Source organism: Sycon ciliatum, chromosome 11 (assembly GCF_964019385.1).
Source record: "Sycon ciliatum chromosome 11, ocSycCili1.1, whole genome shotgun sequence".
Classification (NCBI taxonomy): Eukaryota; Metazoa; Porifera; class Calcarea; order Leucosolenida; family Sycettidae; genus Sycon; species Sycon ciliatum.
Window position 1 is genome coordinate 15,931,973 of NC_088653.1, and position 22,911 is coordinate 15,954,883.

Consider the following 22,911-nt stretch of genomic DNA (forward strand, 5'->3'; position numbering starts at 1 on the left):
GTCAAACCTGATAGCAACGAAAAATGAATTTTCCAAAGCCAGATTTAAGGCAGGCCCGAACGTACCTTGCCAGAGTGCTCAAACTGACAAGTCTGTATTTCGAATTTGTACTTACGGATTGATGGATTCTACACCAGTCTAAAGCTGTGTTCACAACTGGCGCGTGGACGCGGTACGCTTGCGGTTCATGCGCCCCCAAACGCGCGCTCGGCCTTTCACAAAAAACAGCAATCCGAGTCGTATTTAGCGCGTGCGACACCTTCGAGTACTAATTGTTTGACCCCGCCAGTCAAAGTGACTGGCATGTACGCTGATACGTGCCTGATACGCGCTGAAAATTCCAACATGTTGGAAGTTCCATTTCGGCGCGTTTCCATACGCATGGCGCCCCAAAAGCCAGCAAAAATACGCACAAACGCGTGGTTTCACGCGTACACGCGCCAGTTGTGAACACAGCTTTAGTCTAACTGAAGGGAGTCTCTGAGCAACACATGTAGTATAGCGTCTAACACCGTACAGTGCAAAAGCCCAGGCCTAAGCTCACAGACACACAGACATGTCCTGTCCTGTCCGGTCCTGTCCTGTTGACCCACTGCCTTAAAGGTTACGTGGTCCCATTGCGGGAGGAGGGAGAGGAGCAAACACGCCGGTGCCGGGTCAGGTCCCTGGACTGCCGAAATCTCCAAGAGCAGTGCTGACACATTAGTGGAAACTTGGCACGTTCTGACATGTACACAGACACACACAGACACACACCTTGACCTTGACAAACAGCTGCCGTTAAACGGCTAAGCTGCCCTCGCGAGGAGGGGAACAAAGGGGTAGCATCACGGCGTCGCGGCAGAACATCCGGCCTCATGCCGCTGCAGATCCTGCTGTCTGCGATATCTCTCGCCGCACGCACAGCAGAACTTGAACTCAAGACGCTCCCTCGCTGTTGGTCACTTGCCACGCTCGCAATGGTGCCGTTTAAATCCAGCAGCAGATCGAAAGCACCGGTTACATGACGGGCAATTTTGTTCAAATTCTTACTATTCACAGCGCGAGCAAAAGCCGTCTCGACAGGGCCTGAAACATTGACAAGAGACCAGACATTCCAGGACGCGAGCTGGATGCTGTTCCCCTTTGTTCGGCTATCTGCAAATTTATTCCTGCGGATGAAAGGTACTCGCGGGCTCGCAACACCGCGATGAGTACAGGAAATTCCTGTTGTGTGGCGATTGGCAGCATCAGGCGCTGCCCTGGGATCACCACACATTACTACAAGAACTCCAGCAGGCTACCTAAAGCGCAGGGTCGACCCTGGGGTAGAGGGGACGGTTTCAAATAGGACACCGGTTGCAAACCGGAACGGACTCAATATTCACTTTCTCTCTTGGTATTTTGATTAGAAAACATATGTCACAGTGAGACTACGATGTGTTATACTCCGAGCCAAAATGTCATGGCTCTGCGATGACCAGAAGCGCCATATCAAGCAGGTGAGTTTTTGACGTGTTGCTTCGCACTGCGACTTGAGTTTTACGACTTTCGAAAAATCAACTTCTTGTCGCAGGTAAACAGCGGCTCGCCTCTCGCCAATAAAGCACCGCATACCAATCAAAACTAATGGAAGCACACACAAGGCTTATTGTTACTCTGTACTGGCCGTCGTGGAGCGATAGCAATTACCTAATTTCAGACCCAGAGTGAATTTGACGTGCACTCTAAAACGTGTCCGGTTTGGAGCCACCTGTGATTTGAACTTTTTTGAAGCGAAAAATTGGGCAACTTGGAGGCAATGGGTCAACACAAAGGAGTAGCTCAGTTCGATTGACTCTGGCCCCAGAGCAAACTTCAACATGCCAGTTTCCTTCCACAAGCATATTTGGAGTGAAAAATCAACGCTGATGATCGGTTTGGGTCTATACAAATTTGGCTGTCAAAACGTCCCGGTATCGAGCCGTCCCCTCTACCCAGAGCCGCCCTGGGGTGGCACAGTAACACGAAAAACGACTACCAGAGAGGAGCTCAAAAAGTTGCAACCGTCCCCCACAGAAACAGGGACACACACAGACACACACACGTGCATGCACACACACACACACACACACACACACACACACACACACACACACGCACACACACGTACGCGCGCGCGCGCGCGCACACACACACACACACACACACACACACACATACGCACGCGCACACACACACGCACGCACGCACACACCACACACACACTCACACGCACACATACACACACACGCACATATACACACACACACACACACACACACACACACGTGCGATAACCACAGCCTAAGCCTCACCGTAGCACGCTCCGACACAGGACGAGAACGCAGGCAATTCTCAGCAGCCGGTCCCAGAGTTGTCCGTTTGTAGTCCTGGAAGTGCCAGACATTACGAGCAAGGCTGAGTGAGCCCGGGCACTCTATGAACTGAGCCGTAGCGGTGTCAACTTCTCTGCTGAGCGGCGTGAGAAGTGTGCAGGTCTGCCCCTCGCGAAGAGACACCTTGCAGCCGGGAGTCAACGCGTAGAGCACGCTCTGACCTGCAGACAGCGGAAGCGGCAAAACATCGGGGATGCCAGCACCACCAGCAACATCAACACCATCATCAACTCCATCATCAGCACCAAGCTTATTTTCTCAGCTTCCCAACGAGTTATCATTTGAGATGATCGGAGAAAGGACACCAGAGTTACGATAATTAGAACACTGGTGTATTGCGCACTGTACAGATATGTGCACTGACACGACAAGCACAAGTGTATTTGTCTTCGAGAATACGGGAAACATTTTTTGGACAAATTAACCTCGTCCGCGGTCCTCAAATGGCTAGAATTCACCTCAACCCACACACCACACATGCTGGCCCCACTCACCTTGGACAGCGTCCATGATCCCGTCAGTACCGGAGGCCACATGTTGTGACATGCTAGTCCCGACCAGAGCGGGCGGGGTCGTCGCAAACACACCACCGTCCGAGTAGTCAAATATGGCGTACGACTGACAGACATCGCCAGCGATAGTGACCTGAAAATTGTTACGCTGTGCCAGAGTTGAGGAACAGACAAAAAAAAGTATGTGAGAGCATTCACAGGTCTGAGGGAGTGATACAAACAAGAAAGGTCTGAAGAAAACATTGACTGTGACCACCAGGACTCGAACCAGGAACCTTTGCTTGAGGCCAGCAATGTAATCAAGTGCAATGTAATGGACTGCCTCTGCCAACTGTTCGCTCTGCGAAATATTTAGGTCTCCACTTTGATGCGGACATGGGCTGGAACACCATGGTCGACCACGTCGCAAGGGGCGTCGCGTCAAAAGTTGGCGTGCTCAGACGATACGCTACATTCCTGCCTTTTCAATGTCGCATAGCCTACTATTTTCGTTCTTTCATTATTTTTATCACACTTTATGTATGCCGATTCTGCTTACTTACCATTTCTCACGGCGTATCAAAGTCGACGGCTTAATGGGCTCTTCAAGCGTGCTGTACGCACAGTCTGTAGGGTACCTCCGGGGACACCCACAAGCAATATTCTTACACGCATGAACATCCAAACATTGACCACATACGCCAACATGCACCTTCTGGTTTTTATCTGGCGTTGTCTCCATGACTCCTCTAACATCAGTATGTTGTTCGCTCATTGAACTTTTTCAGTCGCAGTAATTCCACTCAAACTCGTGGTGGGCACAGCAATTTACTGATCGTCCCAGCCAGCCCAACTGCATACCTTGCCAAACGTGTTACCTATGCTGGGACCATCTTATGGAACCAGCTCCCCGCTGCGGTCAGGCAAGAAAGAAAACGCAATCGCTTTAAGTCAATGGCTCTTGCCTTTTGCAATACCAGATAAATAAGCCTCTTTATAAATGCTGTATGCACTGCTCTTTCCGTTATTTTCTTCCTATGCAAGTCGCAACTCCTGTTTTGAGTTGTTTTTCTTCTTTCTTGTTCTTTGCCTACTAGTTGCTGTTACACTCACTGATCCTTATGCACAGATATACAGCATTCCCTCACTAGTGGGACCATTGTTATTAGTAGGGCTCAAACGATTAGTCCGATTAACCGGTTGCAGACCGGTTACGAAGAATTAACGGTTAACCGATAAAGATAACGGTTACGCAGTAACTTTTCAGTCAATTTTTCAAGTATCAGGTCGTTGCAAAGTGTGCACTTTCGCGGGCTGTCGCACGCGTACGCAATTTCTGGGCTGTCAACTCGGTCATATCTGGTCTCTTGGTGTGAGAGTATGTATGAATGAGCATGCAAGAGAATGTACAAGTGTGCGTTGTACTGAATAGGGTACATTTTTTGAATGAGTATAGTCAAATATATGGTTAAAAAAGAGTCCGCAGGATTGCCGTGGCTTATAGGTTATAACCGGTTAAGGGAGCATCTCATAAGTTCGCATTTTGTTTCTAAACGTAACGCATTTCGAAACGGGGGTAGGGGGTAGCGCCCATTTCGGATAGAAAAATGACTGTTCGCACATTTTCTGGATGTGTACAGCTACAGTGCTGTGCATGTGCTAGACCGCTTCAGACAGCAGGGTACCGGGTGTGTTTTAGGTGTACATCTAACCCTTACACTACAAAACACGCATGCAGGCTACTCAGAGGTGTCAAATGTCACACCAGCCTGATCAAACCGTGTACCTGGCCAGCTTTGACAGTAGAGTCGTTGTGGAGGAACTCTGTTTATGTGCGTGTACATGTCATTGATTGAACTGAAGTATGTAACTATTACTTACTTGTACTCAGTAGATGCTGTACTACTGTATGTATTGTCATTCACTTCGACACTAGCAAAACAATCATGTCCATGTCCATGTACATAGTGCATGATTGTGCATACCATGGCATGGATATGTACAGTACAGTAGATCTACACTGAAAATGTGCGATAAGACTTTCAAATAGTGGGGGGAGGTAAAGTCTATTCGAAATGCGTTACGTTTACAAAAAAAGTGCGAACTTATGAGATGCTCCCTAACCGACCGTTAGCTTAGCAGTTAACCGTCAGGGGTAAAACCGTGACCGTTTGAGCCCTAGTTATTAGGTTAGGGCCTGTTTTGGACTTCCCACTCTAGAATACAAACAAACAAACAAACAAAGAGATGAAACTTACTCTGGAGGCATTGCTGGCCGATTGAATTCCTCTCCATTCCAGCACAATGGCCTTGGTGGGCAAGAAGTCCGTGTCACTTCCCAGCTGCATTAATTGTGAACGAATCACCTGTAGCCTCTGCAAGTTGGAAGAGCGTGAAACAAAACTGACGCGTACCTGTCCCAGCCCGACAGTCTCCAGGTTGGTCCAATAGGGAGCAAGGATTGGGAGCGAGCTCTGGAGACGCGTTTTGTTGGCAATCTCCAGGTCAAGTGCCGAATCACCAAAGCTGATAACACCATTGAGTGAAATCTAAAGACAATTTGAGAGAGAGGGAGAGAGAGAGAGTGAGAGAGAAAGAGAGAGAGAGAGTTTTGCGCTTTGGGTTGGATTTCAGCGAGCGCAACTGAAGATTACTGCCTTCTTTTCTAGTAGCAGTAAGATAGTAAAACGATTTAAAATCTTGTAGGACGCATCACGCAGCTTCATAAGTAAAAAAAATGGTTGTGAGCAACACTGGCTCACACTCAAATCACTGCTTTTCACCAGAAAAATATTTTATTTCAACGTTTCGGTCATGAAAATAACCATCATCAGGAAGATGGTTTTCATGACCGAAACGTTGAAATAAAATATTTTTCTGGTGAAAAGCAGTGATTTGAGTGTGAGCCAGTGTTGCTCACAACCAATTTTTTAAGTAAGATAGTGTTGGTGTAGTCAAGTACGGTGGAGAACTGGAGGTACGAGTTCGACTCCAAGAAGAAGTGGATCGTGGTTAAAAGTGGCCTATCCTATGTCACATTCAGGTGTGGATTCGTGGTAACGCAAAGACGCATTGGACAACACTCTTCCTGCACGTGTCGAAGTGTAGAATCCCATGAAGATCGGTGCAACGACCCTCCTCATCGTACTTGGACATGAAGATGCGCAGATGTACCTGCGATTTAAATGTGCTGTCAACATGGTCAATGCGCGTGGTTAAATCCGACAAGGTCATGAGTGCATTACTCGTACATGAGAATGCGTAGATGTACCCGGGATAAGAAGGACATTGACCCGCGTACTCGGGCGATACCAACAGGCCATAACCCCAAGAGTGTGCGACTGGGGTCTGGCTGCTGTAAGCCCACTGCGCGGCGGAATTCCAACATTACGTCACGCCGCTGAGGCACAGAGGGCAAAACGCCGCATTCCGCTGTGCTTGGAACCAGGGAGTAGCACAACCCCAACGAAAGTGTACGTCATTTTTTACGTAATGTTGGAATTCCGCTGCGTGGATCCCCATGCACAGAGCTTTCACGCTCTTACGGTTATGGACTCTTGGTGATACCGTGCCCTCATACCATCCCTTCTGCTACGCAGTCGGGATGATAATCGGGAGGTAACACCCTCACACTTGGGTAGTATCCTATACAGAGTGCGCAACTCCAGCTGTGGGGTCTACGACGGCAGAACTTCACATCACGGGACAAACCCGTTCACATTATACACGGTGGTGTCTTGTGTTAAAGGCTTAAAGCCCATCTGGAATGGAAGCCTGTTTTGAATAGAAGCCTGTTTTGGATAGAAGCCTGTTTTTCAAGATACACCGTCGGCACATAAGCTTGGTTTTAGTGTTGACGCACATAGAAATACCTGGTTTGAATAGAAATACCTGGTTTGAATGCAAGCCTAGCCCTGGCATCGGCTTCTACAGGAATAAGCCTGGCTTTAATACGCGACATTACGGCACTTGTACCCTGTGGATGATAGGCACACGGTTGTACGCAACCCTGCTTTGGGCTCAACTCTCTTGCGGTCACGTTGCACTGTTTGCCAGCGTAACGTTTTGAACCGTGTCACGTGATTTGAAGTTTTCCCTTCGCAGCACTGCATAGAGGCGATGTTCATTATAGACAGTTGCAGCACACTCCTGGGGGAGGGAGGTTAGGTACTCCCTACCGGCGAACCTTTGCAAACCTGAAAGCGGGACAATAGAGAGGTAAAGATCCACAATCATTATCTCCGACGTGGCGCGCAGTTTCACGTCAAATTAGGCGTAAAAATCCAAAACTTCGACGTGAGCTGCAGGTCACTGGCGTTGTTTTTCGACGAGCGAACCAAATAACACGAGCTGAACTTTCGCGTCACGTCAGAAATAACGTGCATCTTAGCCTCTCTACAGTCCGTTTCAAAAAGATTTGCAATCCTGGCGATCGCCCGCGGAGTTTGCCGTCTTACCGTATGAGCGCTCGAGCGCTGCCTGGAAAAACTCACTGTGAACTCGAAGAAATATTCCGCGCGAAAGCAGGAAAATGACAACTCACTTACGTACGTACACGTACGTCTGGTTTACAACAAACGAGTTCTTCCTCGTATTGATATGGAGTCAGAGAGGACATGTCGAAGGTGTGGTAAATGTTGACGAGCGGGATGGGTCCCAATTCGTTTTGTGCTCAAATAGTTTCTTTGAGCTGCGATGCAATTCACTCTCACCATGTGACGAAAACGACATCGACACAGACTCATTCCCAAGGCCATGACTTGGCAAAGCTATCCGTGTGACTTCAACAACATCTTGAGAAAAGCAGGCGCCTGTGAAAGCTGATAGAAGACGGCGTTGACTCCCATTAAAATTCAAATAAATTGGCGATCTTGAAATACTAAAATAATTCTCAAAAAAAGAAATCGATTGATCGATGTGCCGTTGTGACTTGTGTTCAACAACACGTAGCTACAGCGCAATGACTTCCGTGTTCACTCACATGTGTTTCAGTGCTGCGGGTGTGTTCAGAATCACATGGCGTGAGCCAGTCAAGTGTCAGTCAGTTCGGCAGGAAACGCAAGCTCCAACAACAAGTCATTTGCCGCAGCCACCTTCTTTTATTTGTCTTGTAGATCACAAAACAATGAAAAAAAGTTTGACTTGAAGATAGTTTGGGATTTGAACTCACAACTAACTTCATGGTCAGCAGACAGCATTCATAACCACAAGGCCAAAAAGGAAAGGATGAATCGTGGGTTTTGATAAAAAATCGATACTGGCTTCCAGGGCAAATTGTAAACCATGGGAAAAGGCCGGAAACCTGGCTGAAATTCTAACTCCTTAACGGCTAGTCCAATTGTTCCGAAACTTTCACAGAACAATTTGCCGTGTCCTAACAAGCCATTCTATGTACTTTGTTGTCCAAATTTCCCTTATGTTGAACGGCCTCTGCTGGGTTGACGACTACACCATAGCTCAGTGGTTAGAGCATCGCTGGCAACAAGCGAAGATCCCTGGTTCGAGTCCTGGTGGTGACAGTCAATTTTTTCTTCAGACTTTTCCCGTTTGTCTCTTTCCCTCAAACCAGTTAACATTTTACGACTTGGGGCTCCCCGCGTGCTAGTTTGTACGTGAAGTGTGTGGGTTACAGTGAGGGCTGCGTCCCACCCGCCTGTGTGGATTCACAGGAAGTGTGAGTTACGAAGTCTGAAGAAAATGTTGAACGGCCTCTGCTGGGATGACGACTACACCATAGCTCAGTGGTTAGAGCATCGCTAGCTACACGCGAGGGTCCCTGGTTCGAGTCCTGGTGGTGACAGTCAATTTTTTCTTCAGACTTTTCCCGTTTGTCTCTTTCCCTCAAACCAGTTAACATTTTATGACTTGGGGCTCCCCGCGTGCTAGTTTGTACGTGAAGTGTGTGGGTTACAGTGAGGGCTGCGTCCCACCCGCCTGTGTGGATTCACAGGAAGTGTGAGTTACGAAGTCTGAAGAAAATGTTGAACGGCCTCTGCTGGGATGACGACTACACCATAGCTCAGTGGTTAGAGCATCGCTAGCTACACGCGAGGGTCCCTGGTTCGAGTCCTGGTGGTGACAGTCAATTTTGTCTTCAGACTTTTCCCGTTAGTCTCTTTCAGTCAAACCAGTTAACAAAATTTCCTTATCTTCATACTTTTTAAGACCCAAACCTGATTGTACATCTTTTTGAAATGGACTATAGTAATGACATATCTAGGTATGAAAATGTATACGGGTGTAGCTGTGCGGCATGTGACTACATGTTCGGTTAACGTAGGAGATAACCGTTGTTAACAGTCACGTACCATTGCTTCGCTGTTGGCCTTTATAACGGGTTGTACAACCCTCCTTACGTGTGTGCACAATCTTGCTCTCTCTACACACTGCTGTGTATCATAGACCACATGCCCACGCTCTGCGCACGCGCAGATTTCCTGTGCGCACAACAGAGCTTGCTGTCTTTCCAGTTTCCTTGCCTGCAGTCAGCTTTCAAATTCTGAAAGCATGTACACGATGTAGCGTCATGGCTCGAGGCGTTTACTGTCTACACGAGAGTAATTGTCGCAGCGGCTCCAGATAGGGCAAATGATTTGCTGGCATATCAGGCCACTATTCTGGATGCAAATAACTCGTATCATGTGGACGCATGGCTAAGTTATGACAGGCGTTTCCGGCGCGCCATGGCCTCCCAACCACTGTCGTACGACTGGACTATCATCGACTCTAATTTGTGGCAGTCGTCATTCACCAGCCGTGGTCGCCCGCCATTTTTGCGCTGTTCTCTGGTGCACTCAGTGGCCCAGGCCCGGTGTCCCTTTAGACCAGGGCCTCCACCCGACGGCGCTGGGAGTGGAGGTCCGCCGCAGTCGAGCACGCCAACCCATCTTGGGAAGCCTATCTGCCGCAACTTCAACAGGGACCAGTGCAACAACTCATTCTGCTATCGTGCCCACGTGTGCCTTCAATGCCGCGGGAAGCACCCAGAAGTCAAATGTGGCAGGGGACAGTCCGCCACCTCAGCGTCTGCTCCGTAAACATTCTGTGGAGACCCCCATCAATGTTAGCCGATTAGCCGGGCTCCTTAACCGTCATTCTGATCACTCCTTCTCTCACTTTGTGTTGCATGGGTTGTGTCATGGTTTCACGATAGGCCATTCTGCTGCTATATCTGGTTGCGTTCGCAAACGCGAACTCGCCTCACTCCAGGGCCACCTCTCGTTCGCTTCCAGAGCAATTCCGGCCGCCCGTACATTCTTACGCCGCCTGTATGACCTCGACAAGGCCACATCTGAGATGTCATCTCACCGAATGCTGCACCTCTCAGCCTCAGCCAAGGGCGAACTGAGCTGGTGGCACCAGACTCTGTCAACATGGAACGGAAAGTCATTTTTCCTGCTAGAGAAGTGGATGCCCAGCGCTGACCTCCAGTCGCAAACCAACGCAAGTGGCACCATTGGATTCGGAGCCTTCTTCAATGGTCGCTGGTTTAGAGGTGACTGGTCCCCGCAGCAACTGGAACTAAGCATTACCTACAAGGAGCTCTTCGCCATTGTCATGGCCTGCGCCACATGAGGGATCGAGTGGCTGCGTGTGGAGTTTCAGTGCGACAACCAAGCTGTCGTGGAGTGCCTGAAGACGGGCATGAGCCGGTCTCCTGCAGTCAAGGCACTCATCCGCACCCTGTACTCAATCTGTGTGAAGCACAATTTCCTGATCCGAGCATCGCACCTGCCAGGAATTTCCAATACCATCGCTGATGCCCTGTCCCGGAACAAGATGGATGCCTTCAGGACCTTTGCTCCCACAGCTGCGGAGCGGCCTGACACCATGGTCCAGCCGATCACTGAGTACGTGCAAAGACATTCACTTAGGATGCAGATAGCGTTCTCTGTCGATCCTACTCCACAATATCAGTCTGACTTTATGCCTCTAGAACAACGCTCTTGTGCAATGCATACTTACCATCTATATTGGCTGTTATCACCCGCTATCTCCTCTGGCCCTAATGGGAATGTCGGCATGGGCACTCCTCCGTAACTGGCCTCTCGCGCACTACTATTAAACTCGCATGGGTCATAAACCGCTCCTGCTCAACGCAGGCCGACCCACCAACTCGCATGGGTCACAAACCGCTCCTGCTCAGCGCAGGCCGACCCACTTGGTCATATACAGCTCCTGCCCTCGGTAGGCCGACCACACGATTCGTTAACGCGCACTCAATTGAGGCCAGCTACTCTGCCCGACATTCCCATTCTTCCAAACTCACTCTTGTGTCTTTTGGTGTGTCGCGTCCTGCACGCGTGTGTGTCTATTCTATACTCTAGCATGGGGAGTAGAATGTTAATGCACTTTTGGGTGAATACCGTATTTCCTCGAATATAAGTCGCATCTGTTTACACTAAAAAGGGGCATCGGAAGGTATTTTAGTGTGGTACGGTCAGCCATCTGAAGTACAATTTACTCGCGGGGAGTTGTGGCTGAGCCGAAATTCTTGGAAATTTGGAGTCCAGATCCGTGTATTTTATTGATTCACGGGATACTTGGGGCAAAAGTGGTACGGTCAATACCGTAGTGACCATACCGTCTCCGACGCCCCTGCTAAATTTCAAGAGCAAAGGCGGGGGTGCGACATATAATTGACTGCATATGACTTCCTGCTGATGTGACTAATTTGAAACAATTTGCCTCAAACCTGAAAACGGGGGTGCGACTTATAATCGAGTGGGACTTATAATTGTAGAAACACGGTATCAGCACCCTCGATATCGGGACGGTCCCGGCCAGATCGGGATGCTTGCCAGGTGTGGCTCTCTTATAGTTTGCTCTTTCTTTGGTTGTTGTGTCAGGCCAGTGACATCATGTTCTGTGATTGGCCGTATAGGAGAGTTAGGCCAGTGACATCATGTTCTGTGATTGCCCGTATAGGAGAGTTAGGCCAGTGGTATCATGTTCTGTGATTGCCCGTATAAGAGAGTTAGGCCAGTGACATCATGTTCTGTGATTGGCCGTATAGGAGAGTTAGGCCAGTGACATCATGTTCTGTGATTGCCCGTATAAGAGAGTTAGGCCAGTGACATCATGTTCTGTGATTGGCCGTATAAGAGAGTTAGGCCAGTGACATCATGTTCTGTGATTGGCCGTATAGGAGAGTTAGGCCAGTGACATCATGTTCTGTGATTGCCCGTATAAGAGAGTTAGGCCAGTGACATCATGTTCTGTGATTGCCCGTATAGGAGAGTTAGGCCTGTGACATCATGTTCTGTGATTGGCCGTATAGGAGAGTTAGGCCAGTGACATCATGTTCTGTGATTGGCCGTATAGGAGAGTTAGGCCAGTGACATCATGTTCTGTGATTGCCCGTATAGGAGAGTTAGGCCAGTGGTATCATGTTCTGTGATTGCCCGTATAAGAGAGTTAGGCCAGTGACATCATGTTCTGTGATTGGCCGTATAGGAGAGTTAGGCCAGTGACATCATGTTCTGTGATTGCCCGTATAGGAGAGTTAGGCCAGTGACATCATGTTCTGTGATTGCCCGTATAGGAGAGTTAGGCCAGTGACATCATGTTCTGTGATTGCCCGTATAGGAGAGTTAGGCCAGTGGTATCATGTTCTGTGATTGCCCGTATAAGAGAGTTAGGCCAGTGACATCATGTTCTGTGATTGGCCGTATAGGAGAGTTAGGCCAGTGACATCATGTTCTGTGATTGGCCGTATAGGAGAGTTAGGCCAGTGACATCATGTTCTGTGATTGCCCGTATAAGAGAGTTAGGCCAGTGACATCATGTTCTGTGATTGCCCGTATAAGAGAGTTAGGCCAGTGACATCATGTTCTGTGATTGCCCGGGTAACAAAGTTATTCACTACGACAACAAACGAACAAAAAATGGTAATCTTAGTCTTACCTTTAGACTATTGTACTCTCGGTAGTCTGATCCGATACGAAGGCCGGGTGTCAGGTGCACGTTACGCGCAACGAAACTGCTCGAGATTGATTCGTACCGAAAGCCTGAGCACGTCAACACACGCATGCATCCGCGTGCGCGCGCGTGCGCACGCACACACACACACACACACACACACACGCGCATGCGTGCTCGAGCAAAAAACATGCAAATTCAAACACGCAAATTCACACGCGCAAATGCACACACACACACACACACACACACACACACACGTACACACACACACACACACACACACACACACACACACACACACACACACACACACACACACACATGCACACACACACACACACACACACACACACATTATACTCTGTACAGTATATCTGCCGGAGACTGGTCACATGCCGGGTGTCCCAGAAACAGAGGGAGAGGTCCAAAAAGGAGTCTTGGAAAGATGAGAGAATATGCTATTGAACTGTGCCACTCCCTGACCCATCTGAAATCCTAAACCTCTGTGTGGACTTGGAATGATCCCACTCATGCGCTCATAACAATGTAGTGAGTTCAGTAAAACCTATGACTAACGACCACCCCTTGAGGCCAGAGAAAGCGGTCTTTAGTGGCAGGTGGTCCTTAGTTAGAGGTTTGCAGCGCACAACCACCACAGTAAAACCAGCAACTAACGACCACCCCCTGGGGCCAGAGAAAGCGGTCTTTAGTGGCAGGTGGTCCTTAGTTAGAGGTTTGCACCGCACAACCATAAATTATATGAATGTGAGACCGCCTGTGCCTGGCGAAGTGGTCTGTAGTACCAGGCTGGTGGCTAGTCACGGTGGTCTTTAGTTGCAGGTTGGTGGCTAGTCATGGTGGTCTTTAGTTACAGGTTGGTGGCTAGTCATGGTGGTCTTTATTTACAGGTTGTACTGTGCATGAGGACCAGGTGCAGACAAAGGAGGGACGCCATAAGGGTATCCATCTTGCTCGAGTTCGCACACTGGCACAAATCAATCAATCATCGTCACAATAGAGCGGAGGAATACACGCGATTGTTCGGATCCTTTTCCGAATGCTCAAACTAGGAATGTCCGCTGCCCTTGCTGCACTTCAGGGTGGTGACAGCAGGCCCAGCAGTCCCAGTCCCTATCGGGAATAAGTGCACCCACCATGCTGCCATATACCCATACCTACATACTACATACACACATAATAATATGTTCACCACCCCCCCCCCCCCCCACACACAATAATTATGTGTTCACTCCACCCCACCCCACCCCCACCCCCACACATATATGTTCACCCCCCCCCCCCCCCATGGCCCACCACACACACACACACACACACACATTATGTGTTCAGCATCTCCGAAGTGTTATCAGTGGATATAGTCACAAAACATCAGAGTGTTTTTTTCAAGCACACATCACTCACCTACACCAACAACCGTGTATGGATCGAAACAATACAGATCAAAGTTCAGAATAGTCAATAATACGGCAATTGTGACCGCAATCACTATAGCAACTCCATAGCAACCCATAGCAACGTCATAGTAACCCATAGCAACGCCATAGTAACCCATAGTAACAGCTTCAGTTTGCTGTGAAATGAGCTGATAACGACACACCGGCAGGCTCCTGCTGGTACTAAAGCGTAAGACCTATAAAGACATTCTTCTGGCACAAAAACAGAGAACTTCCACGTTGTACGCCGTACACCGCAAAGTGGAGGGTAAGTACGCGTGCGAATTACTGCACAGGACATTCGTGCCCACAGTCATGCCACTTCAAGTAATTCCAAGTTGGCAAGAAGTTCCTCAGGACCTCTGTTGGTAGCTTCTTTCCATGGTGTGATATCTGCCTCCCTCTCCTTCAACTGCTCCATGCAGCAGTCATGAATTGCCTGCTGGCGAGCTTTGAAATTTCGGTGAAGCATGCCTGGCTGCGTACATCAAAGCATCCCTTCATCAGAGGGTTTCTCCGGCAGCCACTGTGCCTTTTGATTGTTCGTAAACATCAGTAGGCCTTCCAGCGCAACCGTGTCAAAACTTGGCTTTCAGTACAAACAACAGTTCTTTGTGAAAAAACTCTTTGCTGGAAGTGTACGTGATCTACAACTCGCAAAAATGTACGTACTATGACGTATGCGGGATCTACTGAAAGCTGAACGTCAGAGCAACACGATGCGCCCAACTATCAGCCCGTACAATGAAGCATAGCGCGTACCTGTACAGTTTTGCGCATGCACTTGACTGGTGCCACGCAAGTACGCACTCTCACCTTAGCAAATTTTGACAGGTCCTGTCACGTGACTGAAGTGCCTGTTATTATGTTCAACACTAGGGGTGAAACGAACATCGAATTTTGAATACGAACGAACTCTCACACTAACGAACGAACTCGAACGAACATTCTCCATTATGTATTTCATGGATGAATTGTTTTGAAGACCATACAGTCTGTCAGTACAGGCGTTCTCTGTACTTGGCTGGCCACAGTTCAGTATTGACGGTGTGATGCTAAACAAACACTGTGATCATGCATGTACATCTACATGTAAGCTAGCTCTAGAACGCGCGAGGCCAGAAACACTGCCCCAGCAGAAAGTGAGAATGCTCAGTGACCGCATGATACACTGCCAGAACAGAAATATATTTTTTTATCTCGCCCACCTGCGCTGAATCACAGGGTTTTGCAGCTAGCTTAGCTGCGAAGTCCATCACCATTGTCCGGACGAGAGTTTTCTTCTCATCGCTAGCTCAGGTCGTCAGAGCAGGAGAACGGTACTTCTTGACGTGGGTACGAAGATTTCTCGTCGTCGCTCTGCTGTGTGATAGAACCTTTTTGAAATTGAGAAAAGGACTTCGTCTTTCCCGACCACTTTATCAAATTCCGCTCCAACTCCGGACCGCGATGAAAGGCTCGAACGTTTTGCACGAGTGAACGTTTGCTTTCAGGAACAGATGTCACAAGCGACTCGAATCCTTTCACTACGAGTACAAATCTACCTCAAACGGACACACAGAAATATTTCAAGAAACTTTGTCCCGACGCGACACTCAACTCCTTCAACTTGCTTCAAGTGATCATCAAGGCAGACGCAGTCGATCAGCGTGCAAGCTCGCGATCTCCCAACCTCCGCGGCTCCTTCGTGATCTAGTCACAACCGGCCTTTAAGGCTTTATGCTTGCTTGCTGTGTTCGTTTATCAATCTTGCGAGTTCGTTCGTTCGTTTTCAAATTTTTCGAACGAATATTCGAACTTTTGTTCGTTCGTTTCACCCCTATTCAACACCCCCCCCCCCCCCCCCCACACACACACACAAATCTGTGTTCACACACGCGCATACAACGCATCACACACATGTGCGCACCCCCCCCCCCCCCCCCCCCCCGACAGTACCCACTCACACAAATGTGCAACCACCCCCCCCCCCCCCCCACACACACACGCACATATGCACCCCTACCTCCCCCCCCCCCCCCCCCCCCCCACACACACACACACATATGCACCCCTACCCCCCCCCCCCCCCCACACACACACACAAAACACAAACCATCACTTACGCTGGCAGCCAGTTGCACTAAGGTAGTGATTCACTTCCGTACACACATTGCACTGCCCACCGGTATAGCCAGGCTTGCAGCTACACTGGCCCACTGTCACCGCCGGGGATTGGCTGGATGATCCTGCAGGTGACTGAGCGATGCTAGGGCAGGTGATGTTCGTACTCCCAGCAACATAACAATTGCAGGCTGCGGAGAAGAGGACAGAGGGAAGTGGGGTGGGGGGGGGGGGGGGAGGGAGGGAGAGAGAGTGTGAGGTAGATAGATAGATAGATAGATAGATAGATAGAGAGAGAGAGAGAGACACACACACACACACACACACACACACACACACACACACACACACACACACACACAGAATGGGCCGGAAAAAAGCAGACAGGCGTGTAGCTTGACATCCGCAAATATATCATGACATGTACGAGCAAGTAGGGATGTGAGTCTTTGTAGTGTCAGCTCTCCGGAATATCCGCAAATCCAGCTGTTTCGACGACTTTTGTCCGTGTTATGGACTATGTAGCATTTTGTGTACAACATGCGGCAACATGCGGCGGCCTTGACCCTGCATGTTGGTAGTACAAGTGGAATCCTAGCAATTCAAATAATTATGACTTATCGGGGCTGTCCATATTCTATCAATCTTTTTCACGAAACAAAACAAAGTTTCATTTATGGGTACGTGGGCTGAGGAGAGTTCAGTTCCGAAAGTTTTTAGAGCTGAAACATCAGTCCACTCCAGTTGTCAAGTCTACATGTTGCGTTCAACTGGGTGGTTGGGGCTGGATGAGCACGGCTTAGCTCGAATGTCACTGCACACTGTACCGGTCAGCTCTGCGCGTGCAATCACACTGCACCGGCTAATTCAGAAGGCCCCGACTGTGTGTCTATTGTGGGTGCGTTCGATTACTGCCATGAACCGATTCATGAATGGAATCTCGTCGTTCGATTGTATGTGATGAGCCCTGGAACCGGTTCGGAATCCATTCACCCTATTCACATGGGATGATGTGAATAACGAGAGACGATGCATGAACGGATTCATGAATTGATTCGTGGGAAAAAAATCGAACCCACTCAGTGGATATGGCAAGTCTGCGTGACAATATGAGCACTGATTTGGACCGTGCATATCGTGTCGTGTGTACATGTTCGGAGAATCAGAACGTCCAGATAATGTAAAGTCAACACAAATATTCGGCGCATATTTATTTTCGGCTATTTTCGGCCTGGTCATGTTGCGGCCGAAAATGTGTTGCGGCCGAAATTTTGATTAGGGAGGTTGCTGGATTACAACATCTGATTTACTGCTGCAATGTGCATGAAAAGGACATTTTGGTTGCTGAAAATCACCCTGGTTTATAGAGGGTGCTTGTTTATGAACTGCTGGATTAACGTGGGACGACTGTAAGAGATTCAGCGGAGGACGTACAGATTCAGGTTGGTACAGTCCATTTCAATTACTATAGACGCGTAGGTTTTTGAAATCAAATTTGGCTGGAACTTTTTGAGAACAGTTTTCGGAATATTGCTCAGGTCCGCTTCACAATTACTCTCATATAGTTTCTAAACGATTGGATAACAGACGCCCAACTTGGAAAGATTTATTCACAAAGTGATCACAGATTTCATGTGGTATAGATGCTGGCATAACGGTTTTTGCCTAGGTACGCGTCTATAGTTTTGAAATGGACTGTAGTCGCACATCAGCACTGTCAAACCAGGATATAGTGTAAAATCGGGAATTTTTGGTGGTGTAATATTTTCAGTATTTCCCAAAATCGCCGGTTCGGTAGAGCAAAAATTTCCGTAAAAACCAGTTTTTCAGATCCAAAATGCATTTTGCACACTGCGTGGAATGGTACTGTAAAAGCCATAATATTATATATATAACGAAGTGCTAACTCTAACGAGTTAACGAGGAGAAATCTGTCGTTAAAATAGAAATCGTTATACAGAAATCGATACATATACTGTCCTATTGAGCGTTGAGAATGAGTGAGAATCGTTACCTTTGGTACACGTAAACTAGTCGATTTTGGGAAATCGTTATATATGCGCCGCGTTAGAATAATGGCTTTTACAGTACAGTCAGACCTCGCTTATCCGGTCCTCTTTTATCCGGATCCCTCGCTATCCGGAAGAAAATAGCTGGTTACAGATCTACAGCATACGCAATGCATCCTACATAACTGGTGTTCGGTTATCCAGTTTCCTCGCCTATCCGGACATTTTTGTGGAAAACGGATGTGTGCGGTTAAGCGAGGTCTGACTGTATTGTTGAATTTTAGGTCGAGTTTTATTTTTAGGTAAAAATGACCTGTACTGAAGTTCAAAATGTTACGAGTTATGACTAACTGTCCACCAACGTAACCAAATCTTGTACATAACAGTCAGCGAGTGCCGAGTTGAATTTTGTACTGAAGTTGCCGAAAATATACCGAAATTTTCTCGTTTTACAGTATCTCTCTAAACTCACCCGTACACACTCCGCCGACGGTCGACCGGTGGAAGCCCGGCGCGCAATCTTGGCAGCCGAGACCCTGGTATCCACGGCGACACGGACACTGTCCAGTCTGGACGTGACACGGAGACGTCATCGTCGCCGTCGGTGATGATCCCGCCGTCGTCGTCGTGCCGACTGCGTCGCAGGAGCACGGAACGCAGGAGTCGCCAGGGCTGCCGACGATGGTGACGGGAGTGGGGCGGTAACCAACGGCGCAGATCTCGCAGCGCACACCCTGGTAGGGAGGTGTGCATGCGCACTGACCGGTGCGTGCGTCACACTCCACACCAGAGCCGCCGGCGTGACTGCGCACACGGCCTGCCGGGCACGAGCACGGGGCGCAGCCGTCCGCTCGGCCGTTGGCGGCGTAGTAGCCCGACGCGCACCGCTCGCAGTGCCCGCCAGTCACGTTGCCACGACAGTGACAGCCTCCGCCGTCACCAATGCATTGCAACGTTCCGTACGGGTTGCAGGACACGTTACGCATAGACGGGCTTCCCGGGGCTTCGCTGCCGACAGGAACTTTCATGGGACAAAGTAGATCTGGATAAGGCAGGAAGCAAACCAAACACATCAACCGTAAAGAAAATATTTAAATTTTAAATTTTGTCCGTGAGAACTCGCACTAAGACATGCATGTTGTTGAAAGTTGAAACATGCCTGAAGTTCGTGATTTAGTGTGAAACTCTCGGAGTTTCGACGCAACCTACACACACAGATGGTACATGCCGACGTTGGAAGTTAGCGCGTAAACGGTAAAATGCTAAGCATGTCTACTGTTCACATTAAGGGACGGTAAGGCATGTATTCTTACCTGTAGGCACGGCCATGCCCGACTGAGCGAGTGAGGACTGTGCTGGTGCCGCCGCGGTAGCTGCCTGCTGCACAAGACCGGCGCTGGTGCCGGCAGACATTGTGCTGCACAGAGCCAGTAGCAGCAGCAGCAGTGGCGATGACGACATCGGCATGGGCCGAATCGGCAGCGGTCCCGGTGTTGACGACTGCATGCCACTACGCCTCGTGTGCTGCACACTGCGTGCAGCGATGCTGCTGCTGGTGACGATGGAACACAAAGGGCAAAAAAAACAAGCAGAGCAGCCGCAGCAGAAGGTTAACAACGCAACCGTATAGTCAGCTTCGCGGCCGATCACAGGCAGATAGAAAGGGATGCAGGCAGGTAGGCAGACAGAGACAGACAGACAGACAGACAGACAGACAGACAGACAGACAGACAGACAGACAGACATAGGGACAGACAGACAGAGAGACAGACAGACAGGTAGGCTGGCAGGTAGGCACATAGACAGACAGACGGACGGACGGACGGACGGACAGACACACAGCTGGACAGCAGGACAGATAGACAGCCAGACAGCCAAACAACAGAAAGACAGACACACAGACAGACTTTACGAGCTGCATGTGCGCCTTGATCCTTGAGGTTGGTGGCAATCCTACGGATGGAGAAACTTGGTCTCCAGCCGAATCTCTTGAGAACCGTAACTTTTTTTTAAACGCGGTGTTTCACAGAACATGAAGACATACAGTCCAGCCTGTTCCTGCAGACACCTGAGAAAAACGGACACCTGTAAAGTGAGGACACCTGTAAAGTGAGGACACCTGCAAAGTGAGGGCACCTGAAAAGTGAGGGCACCTGAAAAGTGAGGACACCTGCAAAGTGAGGACACCTGCAAAGTGAGGACACCTGCGAAGTGACGACACTTGCAAAGTGAGGACACCTGCAAAGTGACGACACCTGCAAAGTGAGGACACCTGCAAACCTGCAAAGTGAGGACACCTGCAAAGTGAGGACACCTGCGAAGTGACGACACTTGCAAAGTGAGGACACCTGCAAAGTGAGGACACCTGCAAAGTGAGGACACCTGCAAAGTGAGGACACCTGCAAAGTGAGGACAGCTGTAAAGTGAGGTCACCTGCAAAGTCAGGACACCTGCAAAGTGAGGACACCTGAAAAGTGAGGACACCTGAAAAGTGAGGACACCTGCAAAGCGAGGACGGCTCGTCGCAGTCCCATTGATTCTGTGTGCATTTTAGCATGCGCGGACACTTGAAAAACGCGGTCACCTGTGAAATGCGAAATGCGGACACACTCGCGTGCACCACAGTACTGTGACGCACTGATCTGAACTAATAAAATAAACTCATCTGGGCTCTAAATTCCGAAATTTTCGGCTCAGCCACCCCTCCCCCCACACGAGTAAACTGTATTTTAGATGGCTAGCCGTACCACACTAAAATACCTTCCGACGCCCCTTACAGCTCGCCGTACCACACTAAAATACCTTCAGACGCCCCTTACAGCTCGCCGTACCACACTAAAATACCTTCCGACGCCCCTTACAGCTCGCCGTACCACACTAAAATACCTTCCGACGCCCCTTACAGCTCGCCGTACCACACTAAAATACCTTCCGACGCCCCTTACAGCTCGCCGTACCACACTAAAATACCTTCCGACACCCCTTACAGCTCGCCGTACCACACTAAAATACCTTCAGACGCCCCTTACAGCTCGCCGTACCACACTAAAATACCTTCCGACGCCCCTTACAGCTCGCTCGACTCAACTCTACTGAGTGGAGCGGACCCACACCTTGATCTGGTGAGTGGCGCCATGGGGATTCTGCAGTCAGATGTGCTTCCATTTTAATAAAAACAGTGTAACATGGAAATTGTGGGCACATGCTATGCGATCGAGTCCACCAACTAAACCAGATTTAACACGGTCAGACGTGCACAATCTAGCACAAGACTGACTAGGAGTACTGAGACATTCCACGGCATGAAAGTCAGCTTGAGCACTGCTCGATAGCGCTAACCAACGGGCTTCCAACTTGGAAGGCTCATGGATATTAGTGCTAAGGGGTCGTCCGGATTTTTCGAAAAATTAAAAAAACCCGTCCTCAGGCAGAAAGGGGGTGGGTGGTCAAGAGCGCTGGCGGAATTTATTTTTTTTGATTTTTCGTACCTTTTTTTTCTTCTTTTTTTCTTCAGTGACTTTCATACACTTGTTGCACTGACATGACATTGTAGTGCACTGTAGACGTACACGCCAAGGATGAATTTACTGTCAGGTTTTTGCATAGCAGTTTTTGCTATGCAAAATCTCAATTGTGGCGTAGGCTACAAAAAGCATGGATAGCCTGGATGTGTATGTATCGCAGTTTTCTACGTGTCACTGTGATTTTGCGTAGCAAACTGCGATGCGATACCGGATAAATTCATCCCTGCACGCGTACATGTAGTGTAGGATGGCAAACACTAGTATTAAGTACTAGCAAGAGTACATACCCCCAAGAGTGTGCAACTGCCTGCACAACCTCTATGCTGTGCTGCGACGGCAGAACTCCACATCACGTGACGTGGTTCAAAACGGTTACACTGGAAAACAGTGCAAAGTGATCACAAGAGAGTCGTACCCAAAGCTGGGTTTCGTACAACCCTGTATCAATCATGCACAGAGTGCAAATAATGTGTACGGGTTCATCACGTGATGTGAAGTTCTGCCGTCGCAGACCCCATAGCTGGAGTTGCACACTCTTGGGGTTATGTACTCTTGGTACTACAGTTGAACATCGATTATCCGACCACCTCTGGGCAGACAACTGTCAGGCGGTGTTCAGATAAGGCAAATGTTCCGGATAAGAAAACACACTGTAAATACATGTACATGTACATTGTAAATAGAATAGAGTGCTACTTTTCAAAATTTTCGTATTTTTTGAATGGCTCACTACATGCACAGTGCGTACTCTACGGCACGTGCGCCCAAAAAAACTGTTACGGAAAATCGAATGGTCGGATAGTCGATGTGCGGATAATCGATGTTCAACTGTAGTATGATAATTATACCAGTACATGACTCTTCATGTAGTTGTAGGACGTGCATGGCCGTCGGTAGACCTCCTACTCACTTTACTTAGCTACTAGTACTTGACATACATGTACATGTAGGTGCAATCAGTGAACATGGGGTCAGGAGTTCTTATTTTCGAGCTGGGCATCGGTAAAAAT

At 48.9% G+C, this 22,911-nt stretch overlaps 1 protein-coding gene across 1 annotated transcript in view; it reads right to left on the reverse strand.

Moving 5' to 3' along the window:
* The window catches only part of LOC135827394 (uncharacterized), a 52,576-nt gene extending 32,653 nt beyond the window's left edge, over positions 1–19,923 (reverse strand). Inside the window, exons 1-7 of the mRNA XM_065339888.1 lie at positions 19,691–19,923; positions 18,850–19,419; positions 16,371–16,559; positions 12,794–12,897; positions 5,146–5,436; positions 2,891–3,056; positions 2,316–2,557 (exon numbers count right to left, since the gene is read on the reverse strand). Of these exons, the coding sequence (XP_065195960.1) occupies positions 2,316–2,557; positions 2,891–3,056; positions 5,146–5,436; positions 12,794–12,897; positions 16,371–16,559; positions 18,850–19,419; positions 19,691–19,883 (1,755 nt within the window). The 5' untranslated portion in view covers positions 19,884–19,923. The remainder of the gene's footprint in view (positions 1–2,315; positions 2,558–2,890; positions 3,057–5,145; positions 5,437–12,793; positions 12,898–16,370; positions 16,560–18,849; positions 19,420–19,690) is intronic.
* Between the last annotated feature and the right edge of the window lie 2,988 nt (positions 19,924–22,911).